Here is a 20097-nt window from a genome sequence, read left to right as displayed (position 1 = left end):
TGCCATCTTCGCGTTTTTTAGTTTATATCCTTTATGAGATCAGCTGGGTGTTTCCTTTTTAGTCTTCTTTCTATTCTTGCGTTGATCGTTTCCGTAGCCAGCCTGTTTGGGTGTGTTGTTATTCTTTCTCTGTACCTTTCCGCGTATCTGGTGATCTCCTCCTTGACCGTTGGTATTCCCAGGTCCTTCCGTATATCCTGATTACCAGATGTCGATGCATCTCCGCAGTACATGTTCAGCTAGCCTGAGGACCCGCTATAAATCTTAGTTTTAATTAACTAAGGTCCTTCAAACGGACAAACAGTCTTTACCCCGACAGTCCCTAAATCTACCACCTACTACGGGAAGATACCGGAAATCTGCTTTTCTCACGAACGACGCTTCCCGTTAGAAACTTTCTCTCAAGGGCGGTTAGCATCCTTCTTCAACCACCAACATAGAGATTAACCAATTAACAGGAACGTCCATTTCCCTCACTTTCCGAACGAAGGCTTTTCTCGATGAATCTCGTGTCCTTAAACACACCCCATCATAGTTTTCCTCTGCAGCATCATCGTGACGGAAAGTCATCCTCTCGTGAGGTCTCATTAGCGAGTCACATAGCGTCTTTACACTCGATGAATATTCTTCGTTTTAACAAAGAGTTAGTTCAATAATACTTGTACCGTAGACAAGCAAGTTGAGTACAACTTGGACTTCGGAAGAAAGCGCATTTTGTTATCCCGTTGACCGCGGATTCGTTATTGAACCTAGGATTATTGTCATTAGCATCTCGAGTATGTAATTACCACAGTTACTTGTCAAATTCTGTAATAATCATATTTGTGCTAATAAATATCTTCTCTATTGCATAACAATAATGCCTAACCCAAATGAAGATTCGTTTCACGCCCCTAACCCTAATCATAATGTGAACCCGACATATATATATGATTGAAATTAAAGTAATCTATGAGTATTGTTATTCGTTGGACAGTTATTAATAATTGAAATACATAGTTAAGAGGGCGTTGTACGTTTTTGAGTTCTGGGTGTATTTTTTGGTCGAAGATTGTATTTGTAGACGGTGGGATGTTCTCTGGTTGATGTTGATCCATGGCAGGTTCTGAAGAAACTCGAATTTCTGCGCGTCTCTCGCATATAACCAGCTCTGTGGAATACTCCTGATGTTCCGTGTGGTCACTTGAGTCGAAGGTACAGTTTACAAAATTTCTTATTACAGGTGGTACGATTTCCCCTGTGTTAGGACTTCTGGTGAAGAAGCAGAGTCGTTTCAGCAGTCTCCAACATCCCAACTAATGGCAGCAATTTCTGCAATTGATTAAAAATTAAATAGCACCAATTACGCATAGGACCATAGTGTAGCAACTCGAATGAACAATGAACGGCTCCGTTAATCGTCGAATTAGGATCTCGTCGAATTCCTTGAGCTTCTTCTTATCACACTTTAAATTGTTTAGATCAATATTGGCAAGTTTTATGGGTTTTAAAGGCGTTGGCACGTCTTGATTGACATAGTCAGATGCGAGGATCCATTCAACGCATCAAGAGGAAACTTCAACGGGACCTCTACGGATTCTACAGCGAAGGACCACGGTCATCTCCTTGATCAAAAGAAGGATCTACGTAGAATCTCGGTAAGCTGGCTTTTGTACATTATCGAAACAGTAGACCTGAAATACATTTTGAAAATCGTGACTCTCTTTCTGCTGAAAGTATCGTATCTATGAACACGAATCCAACTGACAAGAGTACGGCAAAGCAAAACGAACTATTTGCTATTATTCTCGAACAACTCCAAAGTCTAACTCACGAGTTTAGAAACTTTAGTTCACGAGTTTATTGTCTTTTGTTTTCTTGACTATGATTCTAATTTCTTGTGCTGTTGTATTAGGTATGGTGTAGTGCTTGTTAGTTGGGGTACTAGCATATTGCGCATCTTCGTCGGAATGATATTTGCTTTTACTGTTGTTTTCTTTTCCAGCAGTGTTGTTCTATAATTTGATTAGGATATCTATTATTTGGGCATTTATGTAGATCGGTAGTTATTTAACCATATAAGTTGTGACATTTTCTTTTGGGTCCATATCTATTTCTTCTATTAGTAAACCGAATGAATTTCGAAGTGGGATGTCTTGTAGCCATTGTTATTTTTCTGTATCTGAAGATTTGATGGCACTTGTGCCTGGTATTATTTTACGCTTTTTGTACGCTGCTGCCATCTTCCAGTGTTCATCGTTCCTATTTCTTTTGTAGATGAGCTTCGTTTCTTGGTTGTTTTCTACTTAACGTATTTATAGCTTTATTTATGTAATATATTTCACCTTTGTTTGTTATTTTGATTGGTGATATTTGCTATTGCATTTTGGTGCTTTACCATTTGGCAGTGTTTGTTGTCTTTTTGTTCACCTAAATTCGCTGCTTGTCGTACTTTCATCGAAATACAGTTTCTCGTGTCTGTCTAGCTCGGCTGGTCAGGCAGAACTGACATTACCATATAGAATAGAAACCATTGGAAATCCTAATTTCTAACATTTCTGAATAAAGAATTTCTATAATTCATTCATCCACGCGTTTTCTTTCTCTATTTCGAGTTATTATTCGCAGCCTATCAACTACTGAAATTACTATAAAAGTGAAATTTAGGTTTTATTATAACAAAATGCGAAGAAAGTAAATAAACAAAAAGCTATTGTATATAAAGAATATATTAAAATCATTGTATCATTCTACTGATCCATTGTCGTTTGGAAAGAAAGATTTTCTTTTTTCTCTAAAAAGAATAGAATAAACAATTAATTTTTCTTTCTAAGGCAACTAAGATTAATTATTGCGCGATTTTACTCGGACAGAAAAGTATGAATATTTTCGTAGAACCGTACAATGAAATAAGCTCTTGCAGCATAGAATCACAGCGAGTATATCTCATTTGTGGTAGAACTAAATAGGTTTTCTTATATGATAGCGTGGAACACCTTCAGCTTTTGGTAGCTGGGAGCAGCACTAATCTGAGAATAACCTTATAAATGTGAGCACTCGTTCCGTCTTCGGTAATACTATTCCCTAATTAATTGAAAGGTAGATGCGCCATTTACCGTTATTACTGCTGATTACTTGATCACACTCTCGTTTTCATTATAGATACATATATAAACTGCCTGCGCCTTAATATAAAGACGTGATGTCGGTCTAATGAGTCTAACTATTGACTAATGAAAATGATACAAAACAAGTCACACATACCTACGACATTGTTACTATTGGTGACACTACCTTTAAGTTAGTGAGGAAATTATCCTGTATGTTATCAATTATATTTTTATTTTCAAAATAGTATTTTATTAGTATTTTATTCATAATAGTATTTTATAGAAGATTCTTTTATAAAAAACTTTTTATATTATACATTTATTTAGGTAACATAATACAGAAAGATATATTTACCATAAATTTTATTTTTGACAAATTTTAGTATTAACGATATTGGCTGACAATTAATGATAAAATGCAAGACTCATATTTCAACTATTTAACATCTAATAATTTGTTGCCATAAAATACTTTAATAATGAAAGTTTCGAGAGTATATAAATACTACTTATGCCTAACATAAACTACTTGAAAATATAAATACATAAAGTAAAAATTGATCTTTTGTTTTTAAATATGACATTAATTTGTAATATTAACATTATGAGATACATTATAAATAACATTTATAGATATGTAACTAAGGAGTAAAGCAGTTTATAAGTAATAAAAACATAATTGTTTTATTTTCCTGGAACTAACTTTTTGTTTTATTATCTAACAATTGAATGAAATATTACTAATATATAAGTCATTTATAGTTTCATTTGAAGTTTCGTTTATTTTACGTTTTCTGTATTCATTTTAATGCCATAAGAGTGATACAAAATGTAAAAGACAAGATAATGAATTATTAGAGACAAAAAATTTAATTATTAAATGCTTAAGACTATTGTGGTTAGATTTCAATAATTTGCCACATTTAAAATCTATGTCAGTAAAAAATCCTATCACAAATTGTGGCTTTGAAATATTCTTATTCTTAGTTTATAATACTATATATCTTAAATTAGTTTTACATGTAATTATACTTTCACAGCTAATATTTTTTCTGTTGATTTTCAAAAATGTTCGCTCAAAGTTTTCAAAGATTGTTACTAACCTTTTGTGCTCTTAATTGTATTTATTCACAACATGTAATATATACATAATATTCTTGAAATACCATCTAAGAATTTTGTACAAAAACATTATCTAATTTTTAAATTAAGTATGACCTACATACATATACTGAAGGCAATTGTTCCTTTTTAAGATTCTTTTAATTGCAATTTATTAAATATCAATAGCCAATTAACATATAACAAGATTAATAATTAATTATTAACATTGAAATAACATATCCACTGAAAAAAATGTGTGATAAGAGATGTAAAGACCACAATTTGATCACAAAAGGTTAAATCATTTAATGCAAATACACAGTTACGTTTCTGTTTCTTAACGAAGATATTCGAAACTCATTTAATAAAAAATTTCTTATTTACATTCATTCATATGCTTCTTAGATACATAAATACAATCTCGCGACAAAACATTAAATAGTAATTTAAATTTTGCATAATTTTCAGCATTAAAATTTATTAAACATTTTGATCATCCTAAATAATTTCATTCATCTTTTATAAATTCACCATTTTTAAAATAATTTTTTAACTTTATATTTATACTCACATATAATTAATTTCTTTGTGTTTTTAACGTTTTGCAAGTGTATGCATATATTTATAATATTCTATTCATAATATACGAATTATAAAGGACATTATATCACATTAATGTTACTACCATATGACTTGTTCATTTTCTTTTTACGGCACTCTCTCTCTCTCTCTCTCACGTATTTCATATAATAGCAATAACTGATAAATTTGAGAACGAAATTCCTCGTTTGTTTATAAAATGTATGATACAAGTAGAAAATATATATGTGTGTGTGTGTATGTGTGTGTCTTTCAATACATTTCATATATGGAAAACCAAATTTTGACATAAAAAGAGGTACTTCAAATTGTTGCTATTCGACATAAATACATTAATATTTGTACTTTCTATTTAACTTTTAACAAAATTTATTTTTATTTTTAAACTAAAGTCTAATTTCTTCTCTTGTTCGGTATGTTGAATAAATATTAAACATCTGATTCAGCACCTTAAAAATAATCCACCATCACATATAATTGTAATATATTTCGCGTACTTTACTAATATTTATAGTTATAATTGGTATGATAATATAGTAACTCACTTTAAGGCCTCAATACTGCCACTTAACGTCTCTTATTTCCATGACGTCGACCGAACTTACGATTTTTTCTACAAAAAGGAAGTTGTAAATCTATTAATATATATAAAAAATATTTGTTTAAATTGTCAAAATGCTTAATATTTATATTCAATTTAATTCCTAAACTTAATGAGCATAGAAAGTATACCTAATTTTACTCGGCGAAGGAACCGGAGTATGTTCGGCGATAACAGGTAATACAGAAGTAAATTTGTCAGTTGGACGTAAAAGACGTGCTGTACGAGAAGATAATCTCCATATCAGTCTTTGCCTGTGAGGGGTTTGCTCCTGAGCATTATATTTGCTCAATACAGCACCCACAGCTTCATGTGTAGAAAAGAAGCTTGTGTCTGAAATCTATAAACGTAATATAGCAATCATTTATTGTTTTATCTGCTATATTTACAAGATTTAAAATTCGTTAAATTATTATAACATTACCTTACATATTTTCTGAAGTTCTATAGCAAAGTCCAAAAGTCTAAGCATTTGATGCCTTGATGTTACAGATGTATTGATAGTAGAGGAACTAGGAATAGCAGTAGTAGATATGGGAATATCTGTATTAGTATCTAATCGGTTCACTGCACCATCTAAGTATGTGCAAAGTAGAACAAGTGCTACTTCCGACGACTTCAAACTTGCACAATTACCATCACATGCAACCATTTCTAACCTAAGTAGAAGCTCAGATTCCTAAAATAAAACAATCAAATTGATATATCATTATATTAATATAACCAAGTCTTCTATTTTTACATAAATAAAAATAATTACCGTTACAATACTGGTATACATGTCTCCTAGCCCTAGTTGTGATGCAATTGCAAGAAACATTGCATTGAATAAACGAAGAAAAGTTAAAGATGTAACAGGTTGAGTACCAGGTGCCCATTCTAACTTATTCCGTATTACTTCTGACATACGTTTAAGATCACCTCCAGTGCATTTACACTGAGAAATTGAGACTAAGTGGTCAGCATCCAGTGATTGTGCTAACTGAACAGTAGCTATGTGAAAAGCAGATACACTGATACATGCCATATATTTTGGTCTTGCTTTCATTTTTGTTAAAAAACGGTCCATTAAATTGATGGCAACAAAAAATACATCCGATGGTAGATCATACCATACTTTCAAACACCTTAAAACATGGGCTGATCCATCACGAGCTCCAATTGTTATGTCATCATTCTGAAAGGAGAAAAAAGTATTTCGTATAAAATAAAATTACTTATGATATTTTACAGATATCCAATTGTTCTATTATTTTATATGATTTATATACATACTTGTGATATATTAGGTAATGGAAGGTTAGGTTGATACTTTACTTCAAGAACCAAAGCTTCTTGCAATTGTTCAAGTAGCGGGTGGATTGCATCCGGTACAGGCAAGCCCGATGTGTCCATTCCTGCAATGTGTGACTGACAGCTCACTACAGCAATAATTAAAAGATAAAGCAATGCAAAATATGTGTAGTGTGGCTGATGATATGAATGTCACACAACAAGAATGGCGCAGCTGGCTAGCCTTGTATCTATAAACAGAAAATATTTATATTAAAATTATTGTTTAAAAGATCTATTATTGTCTAAATTATTATGTTAAAGATAATAAATACATCTGTTTCTAGAATGTTTAATTTAACATAACAGTTTGTGATAAATAACTTATTCTTTAATAACATAAATATAGTCAAAAAATTGTATAAGTTGCTTAACTATTTTAATAGATTACAGAGAAATAACAAATATTAGAATAGTTTTTTTCTTTAATACACTATAAGAAGACCATATTTTCTTCGTGACAATTATTCCTATATTATTTTAATACTAAAACTTGTAAAAATTTTATTCCAGCTTTTTATTTTTACTTCTATTCTTTATTATTGTGTAAGGTGTGCGAGTTTGCATCCACGCGCCATCAATAGATTTATATACTTGAAAGTTTCAGGAATGTAGTAGAAAATCATCTATATATAATTCGAAATAACTTCGAGCGCTTCGATTTTGTATCTTCTTCTTTTATATGATTCCTTTTGTAAAATAAATTGAGTCAAAATTCTTTGCCGTGATGATATTTTTGTAGAACTACAGCCATTATAAAATATTTAAATATATTATTACAAACAGGCTGAATTTATTATTTTTGGTTTAATTTAAAAGAGTTCAATTTAGAATAGTGTCCTATTTTACCAAAAGCGCTTCCAAAATCATGTAAATAAAATGATAATGCAATAAAGGTATAGAATTACAAAAAAAATCGAATATTGTAGAAATATAAGTCATCGATATAATAAGGAAATAGTTAATAAATTTTGCAAAATAAGACAAAATAATATAACGGTAGTTTATAATGTAATAATAGGCTACTGTAAAATGATTTTCGAGAATATTCTAATACGAAATATCGAATAGAAATGTGTAATTTATTTATTTGGTAATACTTAAGTCGTATTATTGTCATATATAATTCAAAACGACAAAATGAGAAGATATTGTCCAGCTGATGCAATGTACTGTCAGAATTAAAAGAACTTAAGTGCGTCTAAGTCTTCGATTATTTATATCATACGTCAACTCAAAACGAGCCAAAAATGTCCAAATAAAAATATTTTCAATTAAATATGTTAAATATAAGGAAGAGTATCTAATTGAAATTAAAAATTCAATGCAAATTTGTTCTGAAACATGGATAAAATAAAAAGATTTAATAAGAAATATTAGTTTTGGAAAGATATATAAAGATATATAAAAACTAAAATCACATATTTACATATATATGTTTATAAAGATGTAAATTCCGCTAATTCGAAAAGCTATTTAAACATTACTATATTGATGATAGTAATTAGCAATGAAAATATGCAAACAAATCATAAAACAATATATGAAATAATGGTTTAGTTCATAATATTATCACTTACTACGAGATACTTGATTTGAATTACATTATGGGTAATGACAAGATATAAAACAATAATGAATGATATAATGAAAGATATAAAACAAAGGAAATTGTTTATAAAGAAATTGATCCTCGCAATTTATGAAGAATTAATGTATCACTTAACGAAAGAAATGTTTATGTTGATTAACGATCTATTCGTTGTTAGTAACAAGATACATACTTATAATATTTTCCCATATATAACAGCAAATTAATGTACACACTTATCATTTATTTTAGACAATGTGGTATTATGAAATCACAGAATCATCAAAATCTATAGGTATATATTGTTTTTTTCTTTACGTAAGAGCAACGAGCTCCTACGAAGAGCAAAGCATACACTCTATATAAGCGCGTACTCGAATGATACTGTTAATTCGCATCTGCTATACGAATCGTCACGGATGAGCAATATCCGAATTACTACGAATATGCACGAATTTGGACGAAGTTAACTGTAAAGCAGTATTAAGATCAAATAATGTATGAAATCCTCGGTTAATAAACGAATTTAATCATTTATTTGCAAATGATAGAATTTCAATGATCATTTAAATAAGAATTAACAAATTATTTCAACAAAAATAAAAATGTATGTATTGTAAATAGTGAACAATAAAAAATAACTTTATGAAAACATAAACTTTAAAATGTTGAATGCGAGTCTGTGGAATATAATTCGTATCTTTTATATTTATATATATACATACACGCGCACGCACACACACACACACAGAGTATCTCATCTTATTTTTGCTATATTTGACACGAGTTTATACAATTTATCATATTTCATTATTAAATAAATTTCATAGCGATCCACATTTTCTTTATCTAATCGTAAATAAATATTATGCTATTTACTCTCAAATGTCAAGAACGATAAAGATCTCATTTACTTCTGTCATTTAATTTGTAGAAAGAAAAATTAGATTTTTATCGCAATTATTCGTTATATATAAAGTTCCAATTTTGCAGTATTGTCAAAAGCGTTATCATTATCATTTTAACTAATTTATATTATATCATATAAAAGACATCATAAATAATCAAATAATTAGAAGTACATATATACAGTATGTATATTCGTCGAACTTTTTCTCTGTTCTCATCACCACCATTTTGTCTTAGTTAGACATTTAAACATATATTTTATAAACACTTTATGCACTACAATGATATTTACAAAAAAAGCAAAGATTTACCCGGATGCGTCCGAAACGCTGTTACGTCGATAGATCACCCAATCTTGGCTTTTTTATCGTATTTGTCGATACGGATAGGAAACAGATTCACGAACGAACTATTCCGTTTGACAGTTGTTTTAACAATAAGAAATGGCGAAGTCATGAACGTTCAGCTGATCATTACGAGTTTCTATACGCTCATGCGTAATAGTCCTTCCATAAGCGTAAATCATTCCGCGAAAAATTTTAAATATGATGTCACTATATTTAGATAATTTATTATCTTCATTACAGTTATATTATTTCAAACAATTTTCATTAATTTAAAAATTGTATGTTCTATTTATAAATCTAATTTGAATATAGCATTATTTCATAACTTTAAATTTAATGTTAGGAACGGTATTGGTATTAAATAGTATTAACATGTAGATTGATGATTGTGCCGTGATATAGGAGCAGAATACAGCACAATTACGTAGTATAGAAACAAAAAACGTGAGAATTTTCGTAGATAACTTTTTGACACCCGCTTTCGAAGACAAGAGGCTATTTTTAAGTTGGGACACTAGCACTTAGCATGATTTTGTTCAACAATGGTAACAATGCCTGTAATTTTCTATGATCATCATGTTCTCAATAGTCGAGCGTGCAATAAATGCAATTATTTTCGATGAATAATTTAGCTAATTGTAATGGCCTGATTATTCAAGGATCACTCTGAGGAACTTCCGTGACCTTCATCTAATCACCTGGAAGCCTCATGTTTCATCCAAATATCACTCACCCTTTTTCCCCAAATATTTATATCTATGTATATGTTATTTTATTTTGTTGTAGCAGCATTAACTTGCTACTGGATCTTAAGTTTATATATTAAATTTATTAATATTTTACCTATCTTATTGTATCAATATCATTGTGCTGCTAAATATTAGGAAAAAATAGATGATAAGATGTAAAGACTAAAGCTCTACAAGGTCTAAAAGGACAAACAAGATAAATAATAAATAAATAATAGTAATAATAATGTAGATTAATGATCTTAATTTTATTGCAATACTAAAAATTTGAAATGATGCACATATATGTATTTCAGCAATATGTAGAATATGTTATAGGTATACATAAGTTATTAGTAAATGATTATTTTTGTGATATCAGATGATTTAATATAATACAGAAAAAATTTTTTGATGTAGTTTATGAGCTGGCTTTTAATTTTTACATTTTTTATGCTACTTCATTAGTTAACATAATATATATTTATACATGTATAAATAGTAAACAAGAATGATTTTTGAATATATTTATACATTTTATAAAATGCAGCTTTTTACATTCATTCATTCATTCTTATTATATACAAATTGATAGATATTTAGACAAGAATACTATATGGTAATATATTATAATAAAAGTAACGTCCCTTTCTTATTATACATTCCTATTATCAATTATAGATTACTTTTATTTATATTATGTGAAGATATAAAATTTCATACTATACAAAGGTTTTATTTATTTTTTCTAATTACACAGATAATACAAATAATTTGCCTATTTTCCAAAGTTTTAAGTACAAACTTCTGGTTACATTATTCAGCTCTGAAATATATTATTAAAGAAACACATTTCTTATCCATTCTCACTATCACATAAATTTTTATCCAATTTCATTTCTGTATTTTTTTTCTTGCTCTAACATTTTCACAGTTGTCTCAAGTGTATATAAATGTTCATCATTTATACCTGGTGCTATTACTCGCATCGCAGATGCCAAATTATATAAATATTCTGTATTTGTTCCACTAGGACCATGAGACACTAGTATCTGTTTTGCTATTGTATATATGTCTTCTACACCTGCATAATTTGGATTATCTTCACCACCTATGTAAATTGTGATATAAAATGGCATATTTTCTGAAACTGATGATAATAGTTTTTTATTTTTAAGATCATTTGGAAAAGTATTATTTGTTAAAGAATATGGTGCAGTATTTTTAATGGAATAAGATGGATAAAAGAGAACGCTTTTTCTTTCATAACCTCCTTTTTCTCTGTAATCCAAGTGTTTTACTACTTTATCTATATTTTGGGGTGATATTTTATAAGCAACGCCCCATACTTCATCATTAGGATTATCAGAATTAAGTAATGTTACAACACGACCAGGCTGTAACAAAATACCATTGTTTGTATACTTAAAAACTATACATTATACATTACATAAAAGTCAACATAACATGAATTGTTAATAAGTAATAAAATAATTTGCATTTAATATAATATCTACATTTTTAGACACTATTTTTAAACAACCACACACATATCAAATTCTATTAATGAAGAAATAATTAAAAAAATTGATTTTTACTTTTCTTAAAGAAAACTAATTAATCCTTTAATTGTAAAACATTATCTGCAAAACACAAAAAAAAAAAAAAGAAAGTAAAATCGCAAATTAATTTGAAATTTGAAATTTAAAAAACGTACATAATTTAATCGCAAATGTTAAAAGATATTTTAAGTGAAAAAAATTACTTAAAGAAGTTTAACACACAATAATTATAATACGTACTCTACTAGGTATTCCTCTATGATCTATACTTTTCTGGTAAAATCTTCTGATATATCCTTTGATGTATCCAACGAGAATTTCTTCGTAAGGAAAGTCCGCTTTCCATATCAGTGAACCATAACCAAACACCCACATTATTACTTTTCTTGTTAAATAGTAATTGCCTTAATGATTGTTTGAACTTTTCATTTAAAATTATATTTTTCTGTAAAAATATATAAATTCCAAGTAAAACAGTATTTCCTATTCTCCTAAAACATATTTAATATTGAATTCATATTAAATTATTAAGACGACAGATACATAGGCTATTTAGTAAAAGTTTTAAAGCAGTCAAAATATACTTTACACTAAAATTTTGAATAACGGTTTATGAAATATAATTATTTCGAACAAATTTATTGTTCTTTTGACATTACGCTATTTTTATCATTTAAAAAATACCTTTTTCTAATCTTTTGTCCAAAATAATTTTAAATTAGTATGTATATTGAGAGAAATTATGAACATCATATATGTACATAGTATACAGTACATATACATATTTAATGAAAAGTACATCAAATAATCACGCGAATGTTCAAATTTTCGTGTGTGAAGAGAGAACGAATTTTCGTATTGATTTAAATGTGTAAGTTTTAATGTCTATTGACGAACAGATGATTTTATTTTAATATACGGTTATTAAAAGTATTTGATAGTAAAACTTAATATTTAAAATGTTTTCAAAATTTCTATGTACCGATATACTTGCCATTCGCTGTGTTGATAATTTCATTTTTGTAGGTTAGTATCATATATGTAATTTTTTCACAATAAATAAAAGTTATAACCAAATCTTCATTTCTCTATTTAAACAGTAATACATATTTATATTTTGTAATTTTTATAATTTCCTTTTCAAATTGTACATAGGTATGGGATGTGTACTATACATTTTTAATGCCAACACATACAAATTGGAAAAAAAAGTAAATTGTCTTTATCCATATAATATACATGGAATTGTTGAGGGTCCTAATAACAAATTAACTGTATTTGGTGCTAACTATTTTTCTACATATAAAATTTACTATAAACAAGAAACATTGATGTATGTTTAAGTACTATACATATAATATTTGTTTTATTAAGTATTATACTTTATTTATCTATATATTTATAAGAAAGTTTATATTTTAGAATTGAAGAAGATTCTAATAAAAAAAGACTTAATGATTGGATTGTAGCAGCAGAATGGGTGATATTTGATGAATGCGATTATCTATGTGTTCTTTTAGCACACAATAGTGTTTGTATTTATAACGTATCTAATGAATGCTATCAAAGCATATGTTGCGAAGAAAGATGTATTCTGTATCCTTATATTTATATACTTAAACAAAATGTTTTAACATTAATCTTAACTTTATTATTAGATATGCTGGTTCTATGTTAAATAACAGTAATAGAGATCTAATCATTTTCAGTGGAACTGTATATCAGGAAATATTGATATGGCAAATAAATTATACTTATCATTCTAAAATATCTCCAGTTTTACATCGTTTACAGGGGCATAATGTTCGTAATATATTACCTAAAGCAATGTCTTTTTTTATGCATTATGTTAAAGTTTAAGAATGCAAATGAACTGAATTCTAGGGTGTAATCTTTTCAATCACATATGATATAGCTACACAAATTATTTGTTCTACCTCAGATGACAGAACAGTCAGATTATGGAAAATAAGTAGCAACAAAAGTAAAGACTGTAAGGTTACATTGGAAAGAAAATCAGTGAACACAAATTGGAAAGAAATTAATATAAAACTAATGCGAACAATGTTTGGTCATACAGCTAGAGTGTGGAAATCTATCATTAAAAATGAAATTTTATTTACAATAGGAGAGGTATATATCATTATGTATACATAGTAAACAATTGATAATAAAGATAAGTTATTTTCATGTTCATAATCGAAGGATTCTCTTATATGCATCTGGTCATTGGATGGTAAACTACTTAACAAAGTTTGTGCTCACCATGGTGCTGCTATATGGAGTATTGACATATCAAACGATAATAAAAGTGTTTTCACTGGTGGTGCTGATGGTGCAGTTTATACATGGCCTTTTGTTAATGATTATGTTCAAAAAGCTGTATTAATACCAAAAGTACATACATGCACTTTGCCAAAATACGTTTGTTACTTAAGAAGTGGTAACCTTTTAATTTTTGATGAAAGTGCTACTTTATTTATATTTAACAATTGTTATAATAGTCTGCTAGGGTCATTGTATTTAAAGAAATATAGTACATATTGTGTTATGGAGGTTTCTTTATGCCACACCTATGTTTGTTTGGCATCAAGAGATGGATATATAACAATATACAAAGGTAAAGTAATACTAAAGATTGATAAAATTGCATTAATCGTTAAGGGTATTATACATAATGATTTTAGAAGTTGCAGCTAATGAAGAATTACAACAGATTATAGAAACAAAGATAATGGAATCACAAATATTTTCTGTACAGTGGCTAGGAGATAATAAATTAGTAATTTGTGGCCTAAATGGAATTTTAAAAATATTTAATTTTACAGAAGGAGGTATATTTTATAAAATATAGAATAATCTGTTGTTTAGTAAAATTTAAATTTCCATTTAATTTTTACAATTTTTATTTTATACAGGATTAATTAATATAGAATCAATATGTTTGTTACCATATAGTCGAGAACGTTGGTTAACAGCGGCTGTTTTATATGAAGGTCTATTAGTGTGTGGAGATAGAACTGGAAATATGCATGTTTTTGAGCTTGAAAAATCTGTATCATATAATGGAGCAAAGGTACCTGAAGCAAAAAACAAACCTATCCAAACTTTTGTTAAAGTTCATGGAAAAATTGGTATTCAAAATTTCATAATTTCGAATTCAAAATTAATATCTACTGGTCGTGATGGAATGTTAAAGTTTTATGAATTAAATAAATATAAAAGTGAGAAATTATTATGCGCTTTACATAAACAAAAGATGCCAATGGATTGGATTAGCAGCCATTTAAAATCCTCTGATGACGTTCTTATATTAGGATTTAAAGAGGTACATACATATGTATTTAAACAGATGTTATACATATATATGTACATACATATTTTCTTTTACATTTTTTATTTTTCGTCATTATTATTTATAGGTAGAATTTATAATATATAGTATGTTCCACCATCGAACTTTGATAAGAGTTCCTTGTGGTGGTGGGCATAGATCATGGGATTGTATGTTACAAAATGAACTTATTACATTTGTATATATTCGCAATAAGCAAGTATATGTATCTGATTTTTCATTAACTTCTTTCATGTTGCCAGCTTTATTGGTGAGTAATTTCTTCATACTGAAAATTTTATACTTTTTCAGAGGAATTAAAAACATATTCTTTTAAATTTTTAGAATGGTTTCCATACAAAGGAAATATACTGCATCAATCCAATATCAAAAATTGGTCAGTATAATATTTTCATATCTGGAGGTGAAGATAGTACTCTTCGCATTAGCTACATCTCAAGTACACTGATGAAAAACAATCTCAATTTTCAAACATTGAGTATTTTTGATGGTCACATCTCTAGTGTTAAATTTATAAATTGTTTAAATTTACAAACTAATCTTTTTTACAATAAATATCTCATTTTTTCGGGAGGTGGAAGAGCACAATTAAAAGTTTGGGAAATTGATATAAAAGATAATAAAACATCCTTACAAAGTACAGATATTTCTTGTCATGACATTACATCTCACATGTTGTATGGATTTGATCGTTATCATAAAAAACAGTGGCAAGAATCTAAATATTCTTATAATATGCAACCTGAAAGTCGATATATGGATATTGAAGTTTATCGTTGCTCTATAAATTTACATTATATATTGCTCTTTGTTGCTTGTGCAGATGGATTTGTAAGGTACATTTTTTGCTTGATATTTATGAATTTACAATGTAGTATCTTATACAAATATACTTGTGCATATGAATATTCATAGAAATATAATTTTAAATTAATATTCATAGAAATTATTTATTATTGTATTATTCATAGAAATATATATAATCTTTATTTTTTGTAATCTAAAATGAATTTTTAAAAATTAAGGTATTTTTCTATTCAAATGTTTACTTAAATATTGTTTGCAGAGTATTTTTGTATGATATTACTATGAAAAGTATTTCACTCAAAGCGCATGTAAAGTGTGTGGATCGTTGTATAACAAAAATAACTGTTTTAACATATGATGAAAAAATAATTGTCTTAACAATGTCCACTGATGGAATCGGTCGATTTATTGATTTCACCGATATTATTTCAAAGATTATAATATGTCCACAAATTGAAGAACAAGAATTTCACAACTGTAAAAATGTATTCATTGCAAAGTTTGATTTACATCAATCTGGAATTAATTCATATGACATAAAAATGATTGAAAAAAGCGAATATTTGTTAGCAACTGGTGGTGATGATAATTTGTTTAATGTTATTTGTTTTAAAGTTCAATTAGAAGGTAAGAAGGAAGAATTACATATTTCGTTGTTATCAAAATGGAGTACTGCGACTACACATGCTGCTCAAATTACAGGTACGTTTACAATTTTTATGTCAGTATATATTTTTAAATAATGCTTAACATTATTTATATTTATCCTGTATTTGTTAAATTACAATTAGAAAATATAAACGAATAAAAATAAAATAAAGTAAATTAGAAATGTAAATAATTTATTGATAAAAGTATTCAATTAATTTGAAAAGATATTTTCCAGGAGTAATATTTCACGAAAGAAATACAATTTTTAGCGTTGGAGTGGATCAGCAAGTAAATATGTATCATTATGATTATAACAATAGCACTTTATCTGTAACATTTTTGAAGAAAATCTTTACGTTTGTAACAGATGTAAAAGGCTTAACTTCATGGTATAATTCAAAGTATGTTTATTGCTTCTATGATATTTAATTATGATAATCTCCATTATTATGTTTTAACGGATTAATGTTTGACTAATATTGGCATTAAAATTTAATTCTTTTAGTGATGAATCAGTCATATGTGTGTATGGTAAAGGATTTGAGATATTAATCCTCTAATGTGAAATATATATTATAAAAAACTATAATGTCAGGTAATATCGTTTTTTGAAAATTTATTAATAAAATAGCATATATATATTTATTTAGTTTTATCATTTTCGCTTAAATAATAAATAATTCTGTTTACTATCACCAGATGGCGAACCTATCAGATAAACTTAGTGTTGCTATTAATTCGATCGTCGTGTTGTTTGTTAATGTTTATAAGAAAGTGATATATTACTTTAGATATTAAATATTTTATAGAAATGACAAGTATTACAATATCAGCAGTTCGAACACGAACAAGTATACTTGATAAATCATTAAGTAAGGGAAAGGGAGAGGTTAGCTTGAGTTGTTTCGCACTTCTGTTTTCAGAACTCGTACAATACTGCCAAAATCGAGTTTACACCGTACCAGAATTACAAAATAAGTATGTAAATAATCAAGTTCATTAAGAATTCTTATATACAAATGTTTTCTATTTATTGGTTAGATTGGCAGAGATAGGTACAGAGGTTGGTCATAGAGTAACAGATTTACTCGTTGTACGGGAAAAAGGTGGAAAGCGCGAGATAAAATTATTAAATATTTTATTATTTATTAAAAGTACGGTATGGAAATCATTGTTTGGTCGTGAAGCTGATAAATTAGAACATGCAAATGATGACGAACGGACTTACTATATCATAGAAAAAGAAGCACTAGTAAATAAATTTATATCAGTTCCAAAAGATAAAGGAAGTCTAAACTGTGCTTCTTTTATTGCTGGTATAGTTGAAGCTATCCTTTGTGATTGTGGTTTTGTGAGTATTAAATTTTTGTCAATATCACTATTTAAATTATAAAATTATTTGGGTAATGAATTAACTGAAAATATTTGCATTTATAGCAAGCAAAAGTCACTGCACATTGGCATAAAGGAACAACATATATGGTTAAATTTGATGATGCAGTTGTTGCTCGTGATAAACAACTCGAAGATCGATAATTAAAGACATAGGAAAGAAATTAAAAGTAATAAGATAAAATTTTATATTCCAATACAATTAAGGAATAAATATCTTTGAATTAAAAATATAAAAAATCCCTTGGTTTTGTTTGTGGTTGATTTAAATTATTTTCACATATTATAAACATTTCTGTATTTCATAATAATTTTCCTTTGTTAATTGAAAATGGAATCATATGTGTGAAAATTAAATGTCAGGAAATAAAATGACATGTACATAGTTATAGCATTTTGTGTTTACTGATGAAGTACTCATTTTATATTTTATTGTATTAGAGTACAGGTACTGACATATATATTGTAAGTTTAAGATCTACAAATATACAATTGGAAAAAGAAATGTTATTATGCAAATTTAAATTCTCTATCAGCATATGATACTTGACCAGTTCTATATAAATGTTCTTGATCATTCTATAAAATAAAAAAAATTTTATGTTCATGGTATACTTATTAAACAAACATTTAATAATATACCTTCATTTTCTTCAAAAGTTTTGCCCCCAAATACATGGTTCCAAGCCACATAAAACTAAATAGTAAATGTGGCACAAGCTTTATATTTGAAACATAATCATGGTTATGTCTCAATGAAACTAATCTTTGAACTGCACTGTCCACCTATATTAATTAATTACATATTTAATATAAATATCATAAGGTCTTTTAGTAATTAACAAAATTAATATTAAAGTGATTTTTAACGATATTTTCGTGTAATTTATATCAATGAGAAAAATACAATACTTGTTACATAATTACATTTTTTGCATAAAATTAAGAGACTATTTCATAGTTAAATTAATAATTACCTAAAATAACTAAGCATACATTACATAATTAGATATGAATTTATATGAGCTACATTTTTTCAGATACAACGGAAATCGTTATTAAATCTATATAAGTAAGGTTAAAAAATTATCAATACATACGGGCATTACTTGCAACGATGGGTTAAGACATTCTTTTAAATATTTGTGACGTAATTCACTTCTTCTCTTATATCTCCATTCTAGTATTGTTCGTTGTTTTGGTGATATATCGTAGGATTCTATTTTCTGTGCACACATCTTTTCCAGTAGAAAATTTGCACTGTTCAGAAGGAATACGTGACAAATCGCAAAAATTGCTTAGAACTGTTTGTAACTGTAACCTGCAACAGCGACATAGGCTACCTATACTTTTGATAAATATGTATATACATACACACATATATGTAGAATCTATATCTAGAATTTGTGTTAGGGAAGTCTTTGATGAACATTTAGTTGTTAATATATATAATATATATAATATTTAATACATATATGTGATATATAAATATAATAATATATAATAATACCTTTTAATTTTCTGATACGTACTATTTTAATGAAATTTAGAAATTATGTCAAATTTAATATGCAGAATTCAATTTAACTAATAACATGTAAGTAAAAATGGAAAGTTTATCATAAACATATAACTGCAAAATATTTATGATAAACTACGTATATATCTGATTTGTACAAGAGTGATTAATGAAAATAAATAAAATAATTATTAATTGTTATATGTATGAAATAAAACGTAACAATAAATAGTAGTAGTAGTAGCATTAGCAGTTTCGTTTATTGTATTGGACTTTCGTCCATGATAATCTTAAAATTAAATATACATTTAGCGATAATTATACTTCGTCTATTTTACAGTATTGCTTATTGACATATTATTTATTTAGACTTGATAGTTAGATCTACATTACTATTGTTTGTCAGAATAGTTTAAATAGCGTCGATAGATTATAAAGATTGAATGTAAAGAATGCGTAAACATTGTTTGCGATAAAATACATCACTCACATATAGACACATATGTTTGA

General features: G+C 27.7%; 5 protein-coding genes and 1 long non-coding RNA gene across 23 annotated transcripts in view; 2 read left to right on the top strand and 4 right to left on the bottom strand.

Annotated features, from left to right (window-relative positions):
* The window catches only part of LOC122577292 (RNA 3'-terminal phosphate cyclase), an 8760-nt gene extending 5555 nt beyond the window's left edge, over positions 1-3205 (bottom strand). The window contains exon 1 of the mRNA XM_043748543.1: positions 3096-3205. The gene's annotated coding sequence lies outside the window, so the exon portion shown is untranslated. The remainder of the gene's footprint in view (positions 1-3095) is intronic.
* On the top strand, positions 827-5040 carry LOC122577303. Of its 5 annotated transcripts, none has more exons than XR_006320200.1 (3): positions 827-3078; positions 3142-3299; positions 3473-5040. It is a non-coding gene; the product is annotated as an uncharacterized LOC122577303 (long non-coding RNA). The 5 variants fall into 5 exon arrangements; XR_006320203.1 differs by having other exon boundaries at positions 3417-5040; XR_006320201.1 differs by having other exon boundaries at positions 827-3028; positions 3142-5040.
* Positions 4516-9695, bottom strand: LOC122577294 (cyclin G). 2 transcript variants are annotated; one of them, XM_043748549.1, is made up of 7 exons: positions 9538-9695; positions 6670-6917; positions 6155-6571; positions 5819-6073; positions 5526-5734; positions 5339-5406; positions 4516-5242 (listed from the first exon to the last, which is right to left on the bottom strand). In XM_043748549.1, the coding sequence occupies exons 2-6, from the start codon at positions 6787-6789 to the stop codon at positions 5361-5363; spliced, it is 1047 nt and encodes a 348-aa protein (XP_043604484.1). In that variant the 5' UTR covers positions 6790-6917; positions 9538-9695; the 3' UTR covers positions 4516-5242; positions 5339-5360. The 2 variants fall into 2 exon arrangements, with proteins under 2 accessions (XP_043604484.1, XP_043604485.1); XM_043748550.1 differs by lacking the exon at positions 9538-9695 and adding an exon at positions 8511-8686.
* A 1324-nt stretch (positions 9696-11019) lies between these two features.
* On the bottom strand, positions 11020-12686 carry LOC122577299 (putative glutathione-specific gamma-glutamylcyclotransferase 2). Of its 2 annotated transcripts, none has more exons than XM_043748556.1 (3): positions 12548-12686; positions 12104-12354; positions 11020-11698 (listed from the first exon to the last, which is right to left on the bottom strand). In XM_043748556.1, the coding sequence occupies exons 2-3, from the start codon at positions 12236-12238 to the stop codon at positions 11186-11188; spliced, it is 648 nt and encodes a 215-aa protein (XP_043604491.1). In that variant the 5' UTR covers positions 12239-12354; positions 12548-12686; the 3' UTR covers positions 11020-11185. The 2 variants fall into 2 exon arrangements, with proteins under 2 accessions (XP_043604491.1, XP_043604492.1); XM_043748557.1 differs by having other exon boundaries at positions 12104-12308; positions 12548-12681.
* On the top strand, positions 12610-18573 carry LOC122577284 (trafficking protein particle complex subunit 5). 12 transcript variants are annotated; one of them, XM_043748511.1, is made up of 15 exons: positions 12610-12734; positions 13019-13196; positions 13286-13459; positions 13522-13666; positions 13748-13996; positions 14069-14483; positions 14551-14697; positions 14782-15191; positions 15286-15468; positions 15543-16054; positions 16285-16727; positions 16912-17077; positions 17182-17271; positions 17600-17654; positions 17718-17801. In XM_043748511.1, exons 1-13 carry the CDS (start codon positions 12731-12733, stop codon positions 17234-17236), a joined length of 3081 nt encoding a protein of 1026 aa, XP_043604446.1. In that variant the 5' UTR covers positions 12610-12730; the 3' UTR covers positions 17237-17271; positions 17600-17654; positions 17718-17801. The 12 variants fall into 12 exon arrangements, with proteins under 12 accessions (XP_043604446.1, XP_043604453.1, XP_043604444.1 ...); XM_043748509.1 differs by having other exon boundaries at positions 12670-12889; XM_043748510.1 differs by lacking the exons at positions 17600-17654; positions 17718-17801 and adding an exon at positions 17376-17516 and having other exon boundaries at positions 12670-12889.
* On the bottom strand, positions 18463-19421 carry LOC122577302. Its single transcript, XM_043748558.1, has 3 exons — positions 19169-19421; positions 18711-18854; positions 18463-18647 (listed from the first exon to the last, which is right to left on the bottom strand). Exons 1-3 carry the CDS (start codon positions 19304-19306, stop codon positions 18579-18581), a joined length of 351 nt encoding a protein of 116 aa, XP_043604493.1. The 5' UTR covers positions 19307-19421; the 3' UTR covers positions 18463-18578.
* Positions 19422-20097: the final 676 nt, after the last annotated feature.

Source organism: Bombus pyrosoma, linkage group LG18 (assembly GCF_014825855.1).
Source record: "Bombus pyrosoma isolate SC7728 linkage group LG18, ASM1482585v1, whole genome shotgun sequence".
NCBI classification, from domain to species: Eukaryota; Metazoa; Arthropoda; class Insecta; order Hymenoptera; family Apidae; genus Bombus; species Bombus pyrosoma.
Note: the sequence above shows the minus strand (reverse complement) of the source record. Positions and strands in the feature narration are given on the sequence as shown.